We start from the raw sequence: 21,161 nt of genomic DNA, 5'->3' as shown, positions 1-21,161 counted from the left end.
TTGTCAGTTTTTATTGCAATTTTTTGGACCTCTGTACTAAATATCTGGGTCAGGACTGGAAATTCTATAGATTTGAAGAAGTGGGTCTGTCCCATGAAAGCTCATCACCTAATGAATCATTTTGTTAGTCTTTAAAGTGCTAGATGACTGCTGTTTTGTTTTGTTTTGTTTTGTTAGAATACGGATCATATGGCTACATCTCTGTCTCTACAACTGGTTAGGACATTGGTACCTTGGCTAATTATGTGAGGTGCATCACTGAAGGGGATTGTTGCTTGTAGATCATATGGGCACCTGCATTGCCAACACAATGATTCCTCCCAAGGACTACCCCAATATGGCCAGGATTGCTGCACAGGAGCAGCACACATACATACAGATATGAGCTTAGGGGCTCTGAAGCAGAGCTTGCTGAGCTGTAGGTTCCTCTTGTGGAGTCCTCCATTGACTGTCTTTCAGTGTCCTATTGAATTATCCAAGGAAAACACAGGTAGCTGCCAGAATGGTCTGCTATGATCTGCAGAGGATACTGAGAAGGTACACCGCCTGTAACCTCTACATCACCAGAAGTTGGCTAGTCAGTGATATGAGTGAAATAAATGTGTTGGTATCAGTCCAGTCAATGACAAAAAACACCAACAAACTTGGCACTTACGCTGCCTGTCTCAAAGGGGCCAAAGATCAATGGTGAAATTCCAGCTTCAGTGACATCAATGACAAAACTCCTGTGTGGTTTTATGGGGCCAAGATTTCACCACAAATAAGCACGGATACAGAACTTTCTTTTTACCATCAGTGTGGCAGAGGAGACTCCTACTTAGTCATGTCTATGGCTTGTGCTACTGGAATAGAAAATGGTCTCTTCATTGCCTCTCTAAATATCTAAAGCTGGGGATCCGTTACTGATCTTATTTCCAGTGCAGAGAAGTATATGGGTCTGATAACCCCATCAATGTCATTAAAGCACTCTCTTTGACTGATGCCTACAGCACCATGGTGTTTTATGCTGACATACTCTGGGTCAGTTTCTTTAGTGATTGAGTTGTCTGCCCTCATTTTTTAAATTCTGGAATATGGTACTAGCACAGGGAAAGTAGCATGAGAATTATCAGGTGCTGTACAGTGGGCAGCTGTACAGTGGGCAATGATCAGTGCCAGTTTTGACTTCAAACTGTGCAAAGCTTAGGATAGGAACTCCATCTCCCAGTAGGTAAGAGGGATCAATATTTCCCTAGGTTCTCAATGTTTTGGGGCCTCTGAGTTGTGCTGAAATAGAAGCAGAAGAGGAATGGGTCTGTGAACATCTATGGCAGTGGGCAGCAATCTTTCTGAGGTGGAGTGCTGATATTTGACCTTTTGATCTCTAAGTACAGTCCGAGTGCTGGTGATACTTTTTAAAGTCACTAATAGTCCTTCTTACAAAAGCTTCATTAACAAATGAATTAAGATGCAGAGCTTTACCTTTTAGATGGTGGTTGGTAGCACTGAAAAACTTCCCATTCATTATACAGACAATCATCACACCATATGGAAGCTTGCCATCAGTGAAGTGAAAGGTCATGGCAACAGTGATGGGGCAATGATGCAGCCTTGTTTGACTTCTGTTTTGACCTCAAAGGGGTCACACTGGGATCCATTGTTGTTCAATACTGTGGCAGTCGTGTTGTCATGAAGCAACCGTAAAATGCTAATGAATTTTTTGGGACAGCCAGTCTTTGAGATGATAGTCCACAGGGTGCTACAATTGACTTGAACTACAATTGAATTGAATGCTTTGGTCAGGTCGATGAAACTCATATATAAGGCTTAGTTGTTTTAACAATTTTCCTGCAGTTGTTGGGCAGTGAAGATCATGTCCAGTGTTCCTTAGGATGATCAGAAGCCACACTGGGATTCTGGGAGAATTTCCTCTGAGAGTGGCAGGAATCGGTTTGAAAGATTCGAGCTAAGATTTTCCCTGCCATTGCCAGGAGGGAGATGGCACAATAGTTTCCACAGTCTTTTCTTCTTGAAAAGACTGATGATCAGTGTGTCTCTGACATCTTGTGGCATCTGATCCCTATCCCAAATCATGAGAATTAGGAGGAGGAGCTGTTTGTGGAGCTCTGGCTCACCTTCTTTGAAGACTTTGCTGGGGCTTCTGTCTAGTCCAATTGCCTTGTTGTGTATGCCTTTGCTTTGATGGCAGCTTGGACCTCACTCAGGGTAGAAAGTCTTGTAAAATCATCTCTAGGCAGTTGCTGAGGGATTTGATCAAGGACTCCTAGGACCACTGTGGAGGGGCAGTTCAAGAGCTCATTACAGAGCTTGCTCCAGCGAGAAGAAATGTCTTCATTGTCTTTCAAGAGTTGGGTACCATCCTTAGATCTCAGGTAATCAAGTTCAGCCCCCTGGCCTCATGGGCAGGACCAAGTACTGTCTAGACCATCCCTGATAGACATTGATCTAACCTGTTCTTAAATATCTCCAGAGATGGAGATTCCACAACCTCCCTAGGCAATTTATTCCAGTGTTTGACCACCCTGACAGTTAGGAACTTTTTCCTAATGTCCAACCTAAACCTCCCTTGCTGAAGTTTAAGCTCGTTGCTTCTTGGTCTATCCTCAGAGGCCAAGAAGAACAAGTTTTTTCCCTCCTCCTTATGACACCCTTTTAGATACCTGAAAACCACTATCATGTCCCTCCTGAATCTTCTCTTTTCAAACCTAAACAAGCCCAATTCTTTCAGCTTTTCTTCATAGGTCATGTTCCCTAGACCTTTGATCATTCTTGATGCTCTTTTCTGGACCCTTTCCAATTTCCCCACATCTTTCTTGAAATGTGGTGCCCAGAACTGGACACACTACTCCAACTGAGGCCTAACCAGCTCAGAGTAGAGTGGAAGAATGACTTCTCATGTCTTTTTCACAACACACCTGTTAATGCATGTCAGAATCATGTTTGTTCTTTTTGCAACAGCATCATACTGTTGACTCATATTTAGCTTGTGGTCTACTATAACCCCTAGATCCTTTCCTGCCATGCTCCTTCCTAGACAGTCGCTTCCCATTCTGTATGTGTGAAACTGATTGCTCCTTCGTAAGTGGAGCACTTTGCATTTGTCTTTATTAAACTTCATCCTGTTTACCTCAGACCACTTCTCCAATTTGTCCAGATCATTTTGAATTTTGACCCTATCCTCCAAAGCAGTTGCAACCCCTCCCAGCTTTGTATCATCTGCAAACTTAATAAGTGTACATTCTATGCCGATATCTAAATTGTTGATGAAGATATTGAACAGAATCGGTCCCAAAACAGACCCCTGTGGAACTCTGCTTGTTATACCTTTCCAGTGGGATAGAGAATCATTAATAACTACTCTCTGAGTACAGTTATCCAGACAGTTTTGCACCCACCTTATTGTAGCCCCATCTAAGTTGTATTTTCCTAGTTTATTGATAAGAATATCATGCAAGACCTATCAAAGAAAGCTATCAGATTGTTTTGACATGGTTTGTTTTTTACAAATCCATGCCGGCTGTTCCGTATCACCTTATCACCTTTCAAGCGTTTGCAGATGATTTCCTTAATTACTTACTCCATTATCTTTCCTGCCACAGAAATTAAACTGATTGGTCTTGTAGTTTTGTGCATTGTTCTGATTCTCCTTTTTATAGATGGGCACTATATTTGCCTTTTTCCAGTCTTCTGGAAGCTTGCCTGTCACCCAAGATTTTCGAAAGATGATAGTTAAAGGCTCAGGTACCTCCTCTATCAGCTCCTTGAGTATTCTAGGATGCATTTCATCAGGCCCTGGTGACTTGCAGACATCTAATTTTTCTAAGTGATTTTTAGCTTGTTCTTATTTTATTTTATCTTCTAAGCCTACCCCTTTCCCACTAGCATTCACTGTGTTAGGCATTCCTTCTTCAGACTTCTTGGTGAAGACTGAAACAAAGAAGTCATTAAGCATCTCTGCCATTTCCAAGTTTCCTGTCATTGTTTCTCCCTCCTCACTGAGCAATGGGCCTACCCTGTCCTTGGTCTTCCTCCTGCTTCTAATGTATTTATGAAAAGACTTCTTGTTTCCCCTTATGCCTGTAGCTAGTTTGAGCTCACTTTGTGCCTTAGCCTTTCTAATCTTGCCCCTGCATTCCTGTGTTGTTTGCCTATATTCATGCTTTGTAATTTGTCCTAGTTTTCATTTTTTATATTATTCCTTTTTTATTTTGAGATCATGCAAGATCTCCTGGTTAAGCCAAGGCGGACTTTTTCCATATTTTCTATCTTTCCTATGCAGTGGGATAGCTTGCTTTTGGGCCCTTAATAGTGTCCCTTTGAAAAACTGCCAACTCTACTCAGTTGTTTTTTCCCTCAGTCTTGCTTCCCATGGGACCTTAGCCACCAGCTCTCTGAGTTTACCAAAATCTGCCCTCCTAAAATCCATTATCTCTATTTTGCTGTTCTCCCTTCTATCCTTCCTTAAAATTGTGAACTCCATGATCTTATGATCACTTTCAACCAAGCTGCCTTCCACTTTCAAATTCTCAATCAGTTCCTCCCTATTTGTTAAAATCAAATCTAGAACAGCTTCCCCAGGTAGCTTTTTCAACCTTCTGAAATAAAAAGTTGTCTCCAATGCAGTCCAAGAACTTATCTGGATAGTCTGTGCCCTGCTGTGTTAGTTTCCCAACATATATCTGGATGGCCGAAGTCCCCCATCACAACCAAATCCTGGGCCCTGGATGATTTTTTTGGTTGTTTAAAAAAAGCCTCATCCGCTGTCTTGCTCCTTATAATGTCAGCTATGGTGGTTACAGGGGCTTTCAAGATGCAGCAAAATTCCCATTGGACACAGGTATTCAAAATAATATGATCATGTGCACACAAAGCACATTTGTACCAAGAGTGGAATCTGTGCACAATGACTCAAAGAAATTCAACAGCAGTTAAACTGAAATTAAATGGACACAGCTCAGTCATATGCCTGGCTCAAAATGCTTTTTTCTGCTTTTGTTATAAGTAATACCTGAGATCACTAGAACTATGGTTAGAGAAAAAAAGGATATATTTTCTCCTACTTCCCACAGGTTATAGCAATCTGGGTAAAGTCACTGCCTCTGTTCTCCCAGCAAAATCAGTATCCACTGTTGTTTGTGAGGCCATTCATAGAGTAACATAGGAAACAATATATGAGACCAAAAAACAAAAATAAAGAATGTTATTGTAAGGTAAAGGGAAACAACAAATTGCTATTACCTGTTCAGGTGTGTTGCCATCATCAGCATAAATTCTGGGATCTGCTCCATGTTGAAGAAGCATCTCCACTGCAGCTATGTGACCACCAAAGGCAGCACGATAAAGAGGGGTCCTACCAAAAGCTCCCTACACAGATAAAAATAATAAACATGAGCAAAATAGTGTCTGAAAGTCATGTATGCAGAGCTGCCCTACTAGTACTAGTGCCAGGGCAGTCCCATTAATAGGATGGTTAGGAGCGGTCACACCAGGCTCCAGACTTTTGCAGGCCCCACAGCAGCTGCCCCATGGATGGGACCCATGAGATTATCTGGGGCCAGGAGCCTGCCATGATAGTAGCTGAGGTCACCCCCTGCACTGACTGTGGCGCGGGAGCCAGAGAGACCTAGCAGCCTGCTCCACCGTCCCCACCATCTCCTCTCAGCCCAATGCATTTGATATCATTCTAGTTTTTGAAATCAGAATGTTACATGTATCAAGTCCAACACCTTGCAAAAGTCTAAGCATGTTACATCAAAACCATTATCTTTATGAATCAAATTTGTAATCTCAATATAAAAAAGTATCAAATTCCTTTGAGAGCATCTATTTTCCATAAAACTGTACTGACAGGCATTGATTATATTAATTTCTCTCAATTCTTTATGAAAGGAATCCCATATTAGCTGCTCCATTGTGTTGCCCAGAATTAATGTCAGATAGATGGCACTGGAACAATTTTTATAGTGGGATGCAGGAGCTGTTGAACGAAAATGTATATCATGAAAACCACTTAACAACAGGGAATGTAGCAGGATCTTCAGCACTGCTAGTTCCAGCACCTATGATGCCAGAATGACAAGCCTATAATTCCCCAAGTCATCTCTTTTTACCCTTTATAAAACTAGCAGATTGTTTTTCAGTCCTTTGGATCTTCCTTACTGTTCGAAGACTTATGGAAAAATCAACATTAACTATCCAGAGAGACCATCAGCCAGCACTTTTAAAACTTTTGAAAGCAACTTACATGGGTCTGCTGGTTTTAAAATGTTTAACTTCAGTAGCTATTGTTTAAACATTTGAGAGCATAGTGAAACTGAAAAAAGTGTTATAATCATTACCATGCTGGCCAGAGATTTCTCCTTGAGTTCCTTTGCCTCCCTTATCAACTCTCTATTATTCACCACTTTTGATTCATTACTATGAACTTCCCCTTGTCTTCAATTTGCTGCTACTTCCTCAGTAAATCAGGATTTTTTTTTAAAAAACAATACAGATGTCTTCCACAACTGTGGCTTTTTGGGCATCTTGTAAAATGTTCTTAAACAATTTCCAATTATCATTAACATTTTCCTGATACAACTCTTTCTCCAAGCTGATTTGACTCACTTGTTTTAAGCTTTGTGAAACTGTCTCTTTTAAAGCACCATGTGTATATATTACTGGTTTGGACTTCATCCTTTTACTCTCTCCACAGGCACCTTCAATTGAGCTATTTTAGCCTTTTTATTGGGAACACTTGACCCCTTTTCAACTTGGTCTGATAATCAAACAGGCCTGGCTATCTCAAAGCTCCCTGCCATTTAAAGGAAAAAAACCATGCTGTTACATGGAATTTACAGTAAGTCCAGATATTTGGGCTAATAAATCTTGATATTGTGCTAAAATGGGTATATTTATGAGAGACATCTAGTGCAAAGGTAACCAAATAAATTCCACTTAACTCTGTGGGTGCGTCTACACTAGCCCCGTTTCGAAATTGATTTCGAAAGGGGGCTCAATTTCAAAAGAGGCTGCGGAGCGGCTACACGCCCAACAGCCTCTTTCGAAATTGTTTTCGGCGAAAAGGGGCACAAATTTCCAAACTGCTCTTCCCATCCAGGATCAGGAAAAGCGGCCCCTTTCAAAACCAAATTTCGAAATAGGGCATGTGTAGATGCTCCTGGCCTGCAATTTTCAATTGTGAGTCCACCATGGTGACGGCTCCAGGGAGCATGGCGACACACTAGCAAGCCCCAGTGGAGCTCTATGGTCCCTGGGCCAGCCCCTTAAAGCCACACAGCTCCGGAAACCCTGTGCGGGAAGATGAGAGCGTGCACAGGGCCTGAAGAGCACAAGCTGTGCCTGACACATGCTCCAGAAGCCCAGACAGACATGCCACAGAGCCGATCAGCTGGGTGGCAAGCCCCTCACACGCCAGGGACCCCCAGGAGGCCCCCACCTCCCAGCCCGAGGGGTCATCTAAGGAGAGCCAGGGCCAGAAAAGGAGGGGCCCCTCCTGGACAGAGGCTGAGGTAAAAGACCTCCTCAGCCTCTGGGCGGAAGAGGAGGTGCTGCTCCACAGCACCAGGCAGCCAGGCTGAGGTGCCCGCATTACCGGGCATTGGAACAGCCACTTGGCCCGAAGGACGTCCCTGAGCCATCAGCAGTGGTCGACACTGGTGGGTCTGACACCGACCGGGAGACGGACCCACACGAACAGCTGGGACCCTCGAGCCAGACCACACCTGCGGAGCCAGGGAGCAACGCGGGGCGGGGGCTGCCACTTGTGATTGCAGTCAGCTCCGGTACCTCCAGCCAGGCTCCCTCAAGGCCGGTGTCCCCGGACCTGTTCTCTGGAGCCCCAGGTAGTTAATGGGTGGATCGGGTGGCCTGGGGAGGATGGGACCTATCCCATGGTCCCCTGCCTTGTCCCAGACCCAGGTGTGGCTCCATCCAACACCCGTGCCTGTGGACAGTACCCCAGTCCTCCCAACCAAGAAGGGATACGGGGGCCAAGCCGCAGCCAGCAATTGCCCCACAGATGAGGTCCCAGTGGGCCCATGGGAGCCCCAAGGTGGGGTCAGCAGGGGAGGCACCACCTTGGGGGATGGTCTGGGGATGGTGGGAGTGGTGTGGGTGGAGCCCCCGGGCCTGGGTGACAGCACTGACGGGTGGCCGCTCTCCCCCTTTTGTCTCCACAGCATCATCCTCTGAGGGCCGGACCACACCTGTGCCACCATCCAACAGAGCTGGAGAACCCTCCTCTCCATCGCCCAGGCTGCTACCTGCCCAGCCTTGGAGGGCCCGATGGTGACACTGTTATGACCCTCAGGAGGCGGCAGAGGCCCACACTGCAGCCATCCAGGAGCGAACCCACTCCTGCTGCCCCCAAACTCGCTCCCACCACTGCCGAACTCACCATGCTCATCCCACCCACCCTCGCATCATCTGCCTGGGTTGCTGGCTGGTTGCCAGGGCGAGCCGGGGGAGGATCTCCCCCCCAGCACCCCCAGAGCCCCATGCCCCCCGCTTCACCCAGCCCACCCCGTCCTTTAGCCCCTGGCTGATCTTACCTCCCTGTCCTGCCAACCCCCTACTGGCCCCCACAGGGCACCCACACCCGGGGCAGCAGGGCCCCCCACACCCGCTAGAGGTCTTGTCCTCCCACCCCCATGGGGGACTGTGCCTGCCCGTGCCTGTGGCCTGAGCCACAGGGGCGTGCCCTTGCTTCATTGTACATAGTTCTTGCCCATTCGCCCCTTATTTAGCTCCCATAGGAAGACCCCACACCATTTTTCCAGAGCTGTTTATTTACATGTATATAGTTGGCCCCCAGTTAATAAACCCTTTTTTTTTGTGCACCCCAGTGTCCCCTGTGGGGGGGGCATGCTGCAGGGTGGGTGTGAGCCAAGTGCCAGGGGGAGGTCAGCGTGGCTTCCACTCAAAGGCCTCCTGGAGGGCTTCCCAGACCCTAACCCCTTTTCAATGTGCCTGGTGGCCCAGGGCCATGGGCTGCTGCTCATAGCCAGGGCTGCAGTCTGCAGTCCACCCTGGCATGTAGCGCTCATGCTTGCCCTCCACTATATTGTGCAGAGCACAAGAGGCCATGACCACCCCAAGGATGCTGGGCAGGCTGATGTCCAGCCATGCATTCAAGCATTAGAAATGCCCCTTGAGGCGTCCAAAGGCCCACTCAACAGTGTTGCGGGGGTGGTTCAGGCGGTTGTTAAAAGTGTCCTGGCTGGCGGTGGTGTGCCCAGTGTAGGGAAGCATCAGCCATGGCTCCAAAGGGTACACCCCATTGGCCACTATACATGGTGGCATCATCGTGTTCCCCACGGGGAGCTCCTGGGCAGGGATGTAGATGCCCTCCTCCATGCGCCGCCCCAGCCAGGAGTTGCATAGTACCCAGGAGTCGTGGGCTTGCCTGGACCAGCCCATGCAAATGTCACAGAACCGGCCCCGGGCATCAACGAGCATTTGGAGCACCACTGAGTGGTACCCCTTGCGGTTTATGTAGCGTCCCATGGTAGGGTCTGGGTCGCGGATAGCTATGTGGGTGCCATCGAGTTCAGGAAGCAGGTCAGGAAACCGAGGGCTGCGAATCCCATCATGGCATCATCCAAGTCACCAAGGTGGACGGCCCTCCATAGGATGATGTGATTGATGGTCTGGACCACTTGTAGAAGGGGCACACCAACATATGGGGCCTGTACATCAGAGAGTCCCCCTGCCCCCTCCCTCTTCCCCTGCAGGCCCCCCACCCAGGGGCCCCCCCTGCTACTTTTGCCCAGGGTGGGTGTGGGGCCCTTGTCTGACTTACATCCAGCAGGACGGCTCCCACAGTGGCCTTGCCCACCCCGAATTGGTGCCCCACTGAATGGTGGCTGTCCGGGGTGGTGACCTTTCAAAGGGCGATCCCCACACACTTCTCAACTGGGTGTGCAGGCTGTGTGTGGGTGTGCATGTGCTGCAGGGAGGGTGTGAGCCACTGACACAGCTCCATGAATGTCTGCTTTGTCATCCTAAAGCTCTTGAGCCACTTTACATTGTCCCACTGACCCAGTACCAGCCTCTCCCACCAGTCCCCACTGCTGGGGTGGCTCCAGAGGTGCTGTGGGGAATGGGGAGCAGTGGTTGCCCCATTGCCAGGGCCTGCAGGACCCCAGTGCGGGGGGAGGTGGGCCCTGGGGCATTCACCATGCCCAGGATGACAATCACCACCTGGATCCCAGTGTGGGTGGGGGCATTGGCCTTGGGCAGCTGCTGTTGCTCCATCCTCCTCCCGTTCTTGGAGCACGGTTCACGCAGTGCTGTGTACTGCTCTGCAGTGCTCTGTGTGCGCAGGGTGGGTGTGTTTGGGAGGCACTCTTTAAGGGCGCTGCTGGCTGTGCAACCTGGAAGGGCTTGTTGGCCATGTGACCCCGTTCGTGGCGCTTCCTAGCTGCTTATTTCGAAAGAGCCTGCGTTCCTGTTTGAACGCTCCCTTTCGAAGCACGGTGGGGTTCTTTCAAAACAGAGGATCAGTACAGCGATCTGCTTTGTGTGTGTAGCCATGCTATTTTGAAATCCCCTATTTTGATTTTGTTTTTCATTGTTCCCCCTTTCGAAGTTTCTTCGTAGTGTAGACACAGCCTGTCAGTCTAATTAAGGCTTTTCTATTTTGGTGCAGAATATTCTGATCTTTATTTGAAGAGTTATTTCAACCAATATAAGTCAGCCAATACCCAGATTGTCAGATATAAGGATGGAGGGTCTGCATGTAGGATTAATTAATGTGCTGTGAGATTATATCAGATAGGGCAAATAACGTGAGCAAGGGCAGAGTTTAGAGATTCCTCTGCTTCAGAGGTGTTGGGGGAAGATAAACATCAATCTCCAAGGCTAGAGAATGAGATTAGGCATCTGACTGGAGGTATGATTTGAAGCATTACTCCAGAGCAGAACATTAGGCAATTCTTCCGTTTTAAAATAGCTCTCTAAGTAGTTATCCCTGTTTACAAGAGATGTTCTGAAACATTGCCTGTTGACCGCTCATGGTTGTCTGCGACTATCTGCTTAACAAACAGAAAATTCAGGGCCAGCACATGATCTAGTGATACAAATGCCATGTTCAGAGCCAAAAGAACTCCTGGCAGAGTGGAGATGACCTGTCTCCTCCTTGTTTGGTGACATAATGCATAGTGATGGTGTTGGCTGTCAATCCTTGATTGTCCATCCTTATAATAAAAGCAAGAATGCTTTGAATGTCAGGCAGGACTCTGCATTCAAGTATGTTTACGTGGAGACCAGTTTCTTGCTAGCCTCAAGTTGAAGATGATTTAGACAAACTCCACTTCACAGAGTTGGCTGATGAGTTTCAGTATAGTCTAGAATCTGTCTCATGGACAGCAAGCTCCCACTGATCTGGAATCTAACACAGCTCCTATAACACTATATACTGTTAACTGGAGTAAGTATAGATATTCTCTGTTGACTTTGAGACCCACTATGGCAATGAGTTTCAAAGTTCCTTGAACTGAGTTCGTCTGCAGGGGTAATATTCCACTGAACAGCAAATCACTGGGTTTTGGGTCATGTCAAGAAATACTGCAGCCCAGCCAAGTCTGTTTGCTCAGCTGACACTCCAACAGACCCAAAATGAGCTCCACTCAAGCATGCTGCAACAAACAAGTTGCACAAACATAGAGCTTGTTTGTATGTAGTGTGCAATTGTTCTAATGTAATGCTTTAGTGAAGATACTACTACGGTGATAGGAAAGTATAATTAATCCACCTCCCTAAAAGGCAGTAGCCATGTCTACAGGAACTCTCTCATTGACCCAGAGATGGCTGCATGAAGCGGGGGGGTTAGCTTGGTATAACTACGTCACTCAGGGTTTTTTATACTTGTGAGTGATGTAGTTATACTGATATAGGTCTGTAAAACAGACCTAGCTTTACCCTTCCCACAGAGCTTGAAGTGACCCAGCCTTCCTGCATGCGACAGCAGCCTAACAATGAGCGAAGCCTGGATCAGATGTCCTCATTTCCCACAAGCTCAGACATTTTCCCAAGCCTGACATAACTGCAGCTCAGTCTATGCAACAGGAGAACCTGACCAAGAACCCGCCTGCTGCCTCACAATGTCTCAGACTCTCTTGACTCTCAAACTGCTTCTGATCTAGTTCCTGATCTAGTCTTCCTGAATCCTGCTGCATATTTGTTCTATTGACCCATGCCAGACTTGCTTCTACCTCCTGATCCCCTTGGACTCTAACTGCCAGCTTTGACCTCTGGCCTGCACCTGGATTATAGTCACAGTATTGTTTTAGCTAGTCTATGGACTCCATTCTGTCTCCAGATTTTGGTCCCAGTGCTGTCCTTGGCCTAGCCTTAGCCGTACATACAGCCTCAATCTCTGTTGTGATCACTAGGCATAAGTATTGGAAGGCAGCCCCTGACAAGTCAACCTGAATCCCTGGGCAACACAGATGAGCCATGACTGTCTAGCATCTGATTGCTGTGGACACACCAAAAGGGTTGTATGACCAGTGAGATGTTTCTCCTAGAAGTCTGAAGTATTTCCTGTGAGCTGGATGGATTTGTGAAAATAGGCATCTTGAAGGTTGAGAGCTGTGTTGAGGTTCTAATGAGAGAATTACATAGGCCAGAATCTCCACCTTGAACCTGAAATGACAGATGAATTTCCTGAGACATTGAAGGTTCTAAATGGGATGCCAACCCCTTTTCTGTTTGGCATGAGAAAAAAAAGTGTGAATAAAAACACGTCCCTGAACTCCAAGGGCACTACCCCTTTTACTCCAATAACAACCAGTCCTATAGCACCATAAAGACTAAAAAATGTAATATGTCATGAGCTTTCATGGGTAAACCGCACTTCATCTGGTGGATCTGGAGTGGAAATATAGAACCCAGGATTTATATAGCGGTAGGGGCGGGGGGTGGGGGGCAGAAGCAGGGGAGGGATGGGCATTATCTGTCACTAGTAGGACCAATAACAGCAACGAAGGGCCCTGTGGCACCTTATAGACTAACAGAAAAGTTTTGAGCATGAGCTTTCCTGAGCACAGACTCACTTCATCAGATGCTGGTCTTGGACATCTGCAGGGCCAGGTATAAATAAGCCAGAGCAAGGGTGGGGATAACAAGGTTAGCTCAGTCAGCAAGGGTGAGGCTTAGTACCAGCAGTTGATCTGGAGGTGTGAACACCAAGCGAGGGGAAGCTGCTTCTGTGTTTAGCCAGCCATTCGCAGTCTTTGTTTAAGCCAGAGCTGAGGGTGTCGAATTTGCAGATGAATTGTAGCTCAGAAATTTCTCTTTGGAGTCTGGTCCTGAAATTTCTTTGCTGTAGGATAGCTACTTTTAAGTCTGCTACTGTGTGGCCTGGGAGATTGAAGTGCTCTCCTACGGGTTTTTGTATATTGCCATTTCTGATATCTGATTTGTGTGCGTTTATAATGGAGCAAATTCAGCTGGATGTGTCTCATTGCTGTGACTGTGAAAGGTGGAATTTTCCTTGTAATGTAAAAGCCATTTAAGATCTTTATTCAGGCCAAAGCTAAAGGTGTTACATTTGTAAATGAGTTCTAATTCAGGTGTCTACCTCTGTAATCTTGTGGCAAAATTCTTTTGTAGAGGAACGGCTACTTTTAAATCCATTACTGAGTATTCAGGGAGGTTAATATTCCCCTGTAAGTTTATGCATATTCCAGTTCATGATGTCAGATTTATGTCCATTCATCCTTTAGTGCAGAGACTGCTCAGTTTGTCCAATGTACACAGCAGAGGGTCATTGCTGTCACAGAATGGCATATATCACATTAGTGTACATGTAGGTATATAAGCCCTTGTTGGTGTGGCTGATGTTGCTTGTGTAGCTAAGTGGACAGAGTTGGCAACAGGGTTTGTTGCAGAGATAGGTTTTTCAGTTAGTGTTTCTGTAGTATGGTGTGTGGCTGGGGGTGAATATTTTCTTGAGGCTGGGTGGCTGTCTGTAGGAGAGGACTGGTCTGTCACCCAAGACCTGTGAGAGTGAGGGATCATTTTCCAGTATAGGTTGTGGATTTTCAATGATGTGCTGGAGGGCAATTTCCTCATCTTTGATATTCTCAGAAGTAGGACACATCCTACTGAATTTAATTTGCTTCATCCACTGGTTCTACTAGTGACAGTTAATCCTCCTTTTTTTCCTCTTTCCTTTGCCCCCACCCGCCTCTATATGAACCCTGGTTTCTAATGGTCTACTCAAATCATCTGAAGAAGTGGGCCTTATCCACAAAAGCTCATGACATAATAACAGAGTGCACAAAGTGGCAGGTGGGCCCCCACGGGGGGGGGGGGGGGGGGACATGAAATTTCAAAAAGGGGTGCAGCACAATCGTCTGCTGGGTCTCAGGCTCATCTACCTCATTAAAAATGTTGAAATGCGCTACTATTTTTGTAGGCATATTCTTATTTATATATCAATTAATAAAGTTTTGACATTTTACATATTTTCTTTCTTACACATACCAAAAGGCTATTTTTTTTCCATATTGACATAACCGCAATTTCCAGTGGTTTGGATTACATCAGACAAGTTGAGGATAGGACCCTGCTAAATGCAGCAATGAAAAGTCAGGTCCAATGTAAAAAGTTTGCTCATAGCTGACCTAATAAATTTGTTCATCTTCAGGGTGCTACAGGACTAGTTTTTATTTGCAGGGCTGTAGGCAGGGGAGGATGCAAAGGATGCAAATGCACCTTCTGCCACCAGGCACTGGTGGCAGGTATAAGAAGCAATGGGAGGCAATGCCTCCTCTGGGTCTTAGTGCTCAACATATCCTTTCTTCCTATCCTTAGTCTGATCATTCCAGAAGGCTCACACAACAGCATCTTGCAGATTCATGACTGAATAGATCTGAAAATCTGGAAAAATTTTCATTAACATAACAGAACTTGTGAAAGAGACATAAAGGGGTAATTAAAAGCATTTAAGAAGCATGTACCAACCATGAATTTACTGATCAAAAACAGTTGTGTATTATGTCCACAAAGCCTTAGTTTAAAATTTGCTTTAAATATTTCATTAGTCTGCAGCTGAAGCTCCTAAAATCACATCTCTTAAAAATCTTTCATAGATATTTAGGTGCACAATCTGAGTATTCAGCTTTAGCCCTAAATGCTTAGATGTTCAGACAGTCAAAAGATCGCCCTGATCTAAAATCATCAGCCAGGTAAGATAACCTGGCCCTGGGTTGCCCCCTCTTCCCCCACACACTGTAACCTAACCCCCACTCCCAGTCCCCTACCAGGCTTTTGTATCCCCACCACACCCCAATGCCCTGCCCCAAGCCCCTCATGAACCCTGATGTCTTGCTATGAGCCCCTCACAAGCCCCAAACCTTACTCCTGAACTCCTGACATCCCTAGCACCATACCCTAACTTCTGCACCCCACACACTGCAAACCCCTGCCCTGATCCCCTCATGCACCCCCACCTTCGTTCCTTTTCTTCCATGTTTCCAGCACTCTGGCCTAGCTTCTGTACCTCCTACACACTCCAATCTTGTACCCTGAGAATTTCATATACTCCAATCCTGACTGCTACACCTCCACATTCTCAGCTCACTGCTCTGAGCCTCCCACACTTCATCCAATAATTTTTGGAATATTGCAAATTGATTTCTAGATTTGCTTAGCATTTTAAAATTGAGCTATGTGTGGATAACATGCATTTTAGTATGTTCACTAGCTTGAGTTGTTATTAAGGATGATAATTGTGGGGGAAAAACTGCTCTAAGGGTTAAAACAGTTTTTTTTCCCACACTATCCAGGCCTCACTCTGTAAGGGGATAGTAGGGAGTGATCTGCACTTCTTTGAATTCTCTACCTTGTCACCTACAGACAATTTATCCTGTAGGCTCCTCTGTCTGGGTTATCATGTACCTTTGTAGTGTAAACTGGCCTCAAGCACAGCTGGTGCTTGCAGACATGTCTCAGGGCAATTCTGCTGAGACTTTCATATGTTAAAGAAGACACTTAATTACTAAGCTGTCTAAACAAACTGTGCAGCAAGATGCCCTCTGTTGAAGATCCAAAGGCATGCTTCAGGAGGAGTGCGAAGAAGATCCCGAACAATGTCAGAGCAAGCATGCATCCTTGTTTGACGCCGCTCATGATTCTGAAAGCATCCAATAATGCGCCGTCATATTGGATGGTTCCTCTCATGTTTTCGTGGAACGACTGGATCATCTTGAGTAACCATGGAGGACAGCCTATCTTGTGGAGCAGTTTGAACAGACCATCCCTGCTGACCACAAGATCTGATGGGAAACTGTTTAACCTTGCAAGGCTGAAAGCTAAGTCTAAGGTGCGAGAAGTCCTCATCAGAGACATGCTGTTCGCAGACAATGCTGCTGTAGTGTCTCACACAGAAGACCAGCTTCAAAAACTGCTGGATCAGTTCTCCAAAGCGTGCAAGGACTTTGGGCTTACCATCAGCCTAAAGAAGACAAACGTACTCGGTCAGGATGTTGCAGAATCCCCATCAATCAGCATTGACAACTATACGTTAGAGGTCATCCACGAGTTCGTTTACCTCGGGTCCACCATCACTGACACCCTGTTGTTGGACACTGAGCTAAATAGGAGGATCGGAAAAGCAGCCACAACTCTGTCCAGACTCAGCAAGAGAGTGTGAAATAACAACAAGCTGTACACTCACACCAAAATGCAAGTCTACAGAGCCTGAATCCTCAGCACCCTCCTTTATGGCAGCAAGACTTGGAACCTGTATGCCCGCCAGGAAAAGAGGCTGAATGTCTTCCACTTGTGCTGCCTCAGGCGCATCCTTGGAATATCATGGAAGGACAGAGTGACCAACACCGCCGTCCTCGAACAAGCTGGAATCCCAACCATGCACACCCTCCTCAGGCAGCATCGACGCCGCTGGCTTGGCCACGTCCACAGGATGAACGATGGAAGGATTCCAAAAGACATCCTGTATGGTGAGCTAGCCTCTGGCAAAAGACCTCCTGGATGCCCCCAGCTGCGTTAGAAAGATGTCTGCAAGAGAGACCTCAGAGAGGTAGACATCGAGCTGGAAAGTTGGGAAGAACTAGCAGACGACCGCAGCAGATGGAGGCAGGGGTTACACAAGGGCCTTCAGAAGGGTGAGTTGAAGATCAGACAGCTAGCAGAGGAGAAGTGAGTGCACAGAAAGCACAATAAGGGCTTGCCAGACACCCACTACATCTGCAAGAGATGCAGCAAGGACTGTCACTCTTGTGTGGGTCTTTATAGTCACAATAGATGCTGTAAATGAAGTCCTCAATTGAAACTTTAAAGGGCACGATCCATAGTCTATGCAGACTGAAGGATGCCTACCTAAACAAACTGTATAAATAGTAACAGAGAGGGAGCCATGCTAGTCTATACACTATCAAACAAAAAGCAGTCAAGTAGCACTTTAAAGACTAGCAAAACAGTTTATTAGGTGAGCTTTTGTGGGACAGACCCACTTCTTCAGACCATAGCCAGACCAGAACAGACTCAATATTTAAGCTGCAGAGAACCAAAAACAGTAAGCAAGCAGGACAAATCAGAAAAAGATAATCAAGGTGAGCAAATCAGAGAGTGGAGGGGTGGGGGGGAAGGTCAAGAATTAGATTGAGCCAAGTACGCAGACAAGCCCCTCTAGTGACTCAAGTATCAGAGGGGTAGCCGTGTTAGTCTGGATCTGTAGCAGCAACGAAGGGTCCTGTGGCACCTTATAGACTAACAGAAAGGTTTAGAGCATGAGCTTTCGTGACCAGCATCTGAAGAAGTGAGTTAACTCACGAAAGCTCATGCTCTAAACCTTTCTGTTAGTCTATAAGGTGCCACAGGACCCTTCGTTGCTGCTACAGATCCAGACTAACACGGCTACCCCTCTGATACTTGAGTCACTAGAGGGGCTTGTCTGCGTACTTGGCTCAATCTAATTCTTGACCTTCCCCCCCACCCCTCCACTCTCTGATTTGCTCACCTTGATTATCTTTTTCTGATTTGTCCTGCTTGCTTACTGTTTTTGGTTCTCTGCAGCTTAAATATTGAGTCTGTTCTGGTCTGGCTATGGTCTGAAGAAGTGGGTCTGTCCCACAAAAGCTCACCTAATAAACTGTTTTGCTAGTCTTTAAAGTGCTACTTGACTGCTTTTTGTTTTGAAACCGCATAAAGAGTCGTTGGAACTGGTCCTCAGGGCTCCCACTTCTTCGGAAGCTGGCAGCCTGCATGCATGCATAATAAAGTTTCCTTTTAGATCTCACTCTTGCCTCACTGCTTTGACCTCCAGCCTTGGACTTTTGGGGGGACACCGTACCCCAGGGGAACAGGGTTCCCCAACATAGTACAGGTACTCCAAAAGCAGTGTTTATTTTCTTTTTATTTCATTTCATATTAAATAAACATAGTAAACATTGCTCTTGTTTCATCATCCCTTATCTTAATATATTTTCTTCCACACTTATAGGCTACGTTTACACGTGAAGCCTACATCGAAATAACTTATTTCGATGTAGCAACATCGAAATAGTCTATTTCGATGAATAACGTCTACATGTCCTCTAGGGCTGGCAACGTCGATGTTCAACTTCGACGTTGTGCAGCACAACATCGAAATAGGCGCTGCGAGGGAACGTCTACACGCCAAAGTAGCACACATCGAAATACGGATGCCAGGCACAGCTGCAGACAGGGTCACAGGGCGGACTAGCGCTTCCGGGGCAACAGCTAGCCGCTCCCTTAAAGGGCCCCTCCCAGACACACTCAGCCTGCACAGCACGCGGTCTGAGGAGCCATAGGCACACAGACCCCGGGCGACGCAGGCATGGACCCCCAGCAGCAGCAGCAGCAGCAGCCAGAGGTCCACCCAGCCCTCCCGGCGGGAGCAGGGCTTGCCCTGATACATGCCATGCGGGAGGCAGCTGAGCACCTCCTTGCTACACCGGAGGAGGAGCTGCCCCCAGGGCAGCAGGGCTCAACCCCCAACCCTGCAGCACCCTGCCCACCCCCCGCCTCACACGCCGGCAGCTGTGGAGCTACCCCACCAGCACCGACTAGTGGGAGCGGCTGGTGCTTGAGGAGTGGGACGACGACCGCTGGCTCAGGAACTTCAGGATGAGCCGGCAGACATTTATGGAGCTGTGCCAGTGGCTCACCCCCGCACTCAGGCACCAGGACACTGCCATGCGGCATGCCCTCCCTGTGGAGAAACGGGTCAGCATCGCTGTCTGGAAGCTGGCCACTCCAGACAGCTACCGATCCGTGGGACAGCAGTTTGGTGTCGGCAAGGCCACCGTCGGGGCTGTCCTCATGGAGGTAAGAGAACCCATGGGGGAGGGCAGGGCAGGGGAGGGGGGGCCCGGGCAGAGGAGGGCAGGGGAGGGGAGGCCAGGGCAGGGGAGGGGAGGGGAGGGCAGGGCAGGGGAGGGGAGGGGAGGGCGGGGGAGGGCCACGCACACCCTGCTCACCCCTCATTGGTGCTCTCCCATGTGCTTTCCCTGCGGGTTGTGCGTGCCATCAATGCCATGCTCCTGCACAGGCTCGTGAGGCTGGGGGACCCAGATGCCACCATCGCGGGCTTTGCCACCCTGGGCTTCCCCAATTGCTTCGGGGCTCTGAATGGGACTCACATCCCCATCCGCGCCCCACATCACAGTGGAGGACGCTACATCAATCGCAAGGGCTACCATTCTGTGGTCCTCCAGGCCTTGGTGGACAGCTGGGGCCGTTTCCAGGACATTTATGTGGGCTGGCCTGGCAGCACCCACGACGCCCGGGTTTTCTGGAACTTGGGCCTGTGCCGCCGGCTGGAGGCAGGGACCTACATCCCCCAGCGGGAGATGCCTGTCGGGGACACCACCATGCCCCTCTGTGTCATTGCAGATGCGGCATACCCCCTCCGGCCCTGGCTCATGCACCCGTACACGGGCCATCTCTCCGCTAGCCAGGAGCGCTTCAACCAGCGCCTGAACCACGCGCGCCAGGTGGTGGAGCGCTCATTTGGCCGCCTGAAAGGATGCTGGAGATCTCTCCTGACCCGCCTGGATGCGGGCCCCAACATCCCCCTGATTGTGGGTGCCTGCTGCGCCCTGCACAATTTGGTGGAGAGCAAGGGGGAGATCTTTTTCCAGGGCTGGGCTTTGGAGGCTGGCAGGGCCGATGTGCAGCCACCCGCTGCCCCCAGTCGGCAGGTGGACCCCGAAGGGACCCGGGTCCGGGAGGCCCTGCTGGCCCACTTCGATGATGAGGCCACGGGGTGAACTCTGCCAGGCCCCCCCACTGCCCACCCCCTCCTCCACAACACTCCCTGCCCCAACGCCCACACCATGGAGCACCCAACCGCACCCCCCTCCCACTTTTCCTGGACAAATGACAGCACGCACTTGTGGCTGAACTTAAACTGCTTTTTCTTTTAGAACTTTTTTTTTTAACTATAAATAAAACAAGAACAAACTATATACAACATGTGTGGAACAAAAGTAATGTGTACAAATAAAACAATAGTAATAAAAAAGTTTGTTCAGTAATAAAAAGAAAACCAGGGATGATAAAGGGGAGAACTATTTACATGGGGGGGATGGGGCAAACGGGGGGCACAAATTAATAAGTCACAACTATATACAAGGTGGGGGGGCCACGTCCCGGGCCCCTTGCCCCTAAAGTCCGGCACTGGGCGTGGGCGGCTGGGAGCCCCGCCATGGCCGCAGCCCTGTCCGGGGCTGGCTGGGGGTGGGGTGGACCGGAAGATATGCCCGGCGAGTCTCAGCTGGCTCCAGGGGTCCCTCGGCGCTCCGGCCCTCTGTGGTGGGTGGTGGGGCAACGGCAGATGGGACGGCGACGTGCGGAGCAGCTGGTGGTGCGGCGGGTGGAGCAGGCAGGGTGGGTGCTGCGGCGGCCGGCGCGGCATGGGGGTCCAGGTAGTCCACCAGGCGGTTGAAAGTCTCCATGTAGGCCCCCCCATGCCTCTTGGCGCCAGGCCAGCGCCCGCTCCTGCAGTTCGACGCGGCGTTGCTCCACCCGCAGGCGCTGCTCCGCCACCTCCAGCTGCCGACGGTGGATGGCCAGCAGCTGGGGGTCCGTTGCCGTCAGCTGGTGGCAGCGCAGGGTCCGCCGTCTAGCCCGCCGTGCGGCCGGTCGCTCCTCGGCCGAGGGGCTTG

The 21,161-nt window shown here is 48.4% G+C and overlaps 1 protein-coding gene across 1 annotated transcript in view; it reads right to left on the bottom strand.

The window, feature by feature from the left end:
• IQANK1 (IQ motif and ankyrin repeat containing 1) overlaps window positions 1-21,161 on the bottom strand; it is a 216,658-nt gene that overhangs the window by 102,432 nt on the left and 93,065 nt on the right. Inside the window, exon 6 of the mRNA XM_074985540.1 lies at window positions 5,239-5,364. Coding sequence (XP_074841641.1) covers window positions 5,239-5,364 — 126 coding nt within the window. The remainder of the gene's footprint in view (window positions 1-5,238; window positions 5,365-21,161) is intronic.

Source organism: Carettochelys insculpta, chromosome 2 (assembly GCF_033958435.1).
Source record: "Carettochelys insculpta isolate YL-2023 chromosome 2, ASM3395843v1, whole genome shotgun sequence".
Lineage (NCBI taxonomy): Eukaryota > Metazoa > Chordata > Testudines > Carettochelyidae > Carettochelys > Carettochelys insculpta.
Note: the sequence above shows the minus strand (reverse complement) of the source record. Positions and strands in the feature narration are given on the sequence as shown.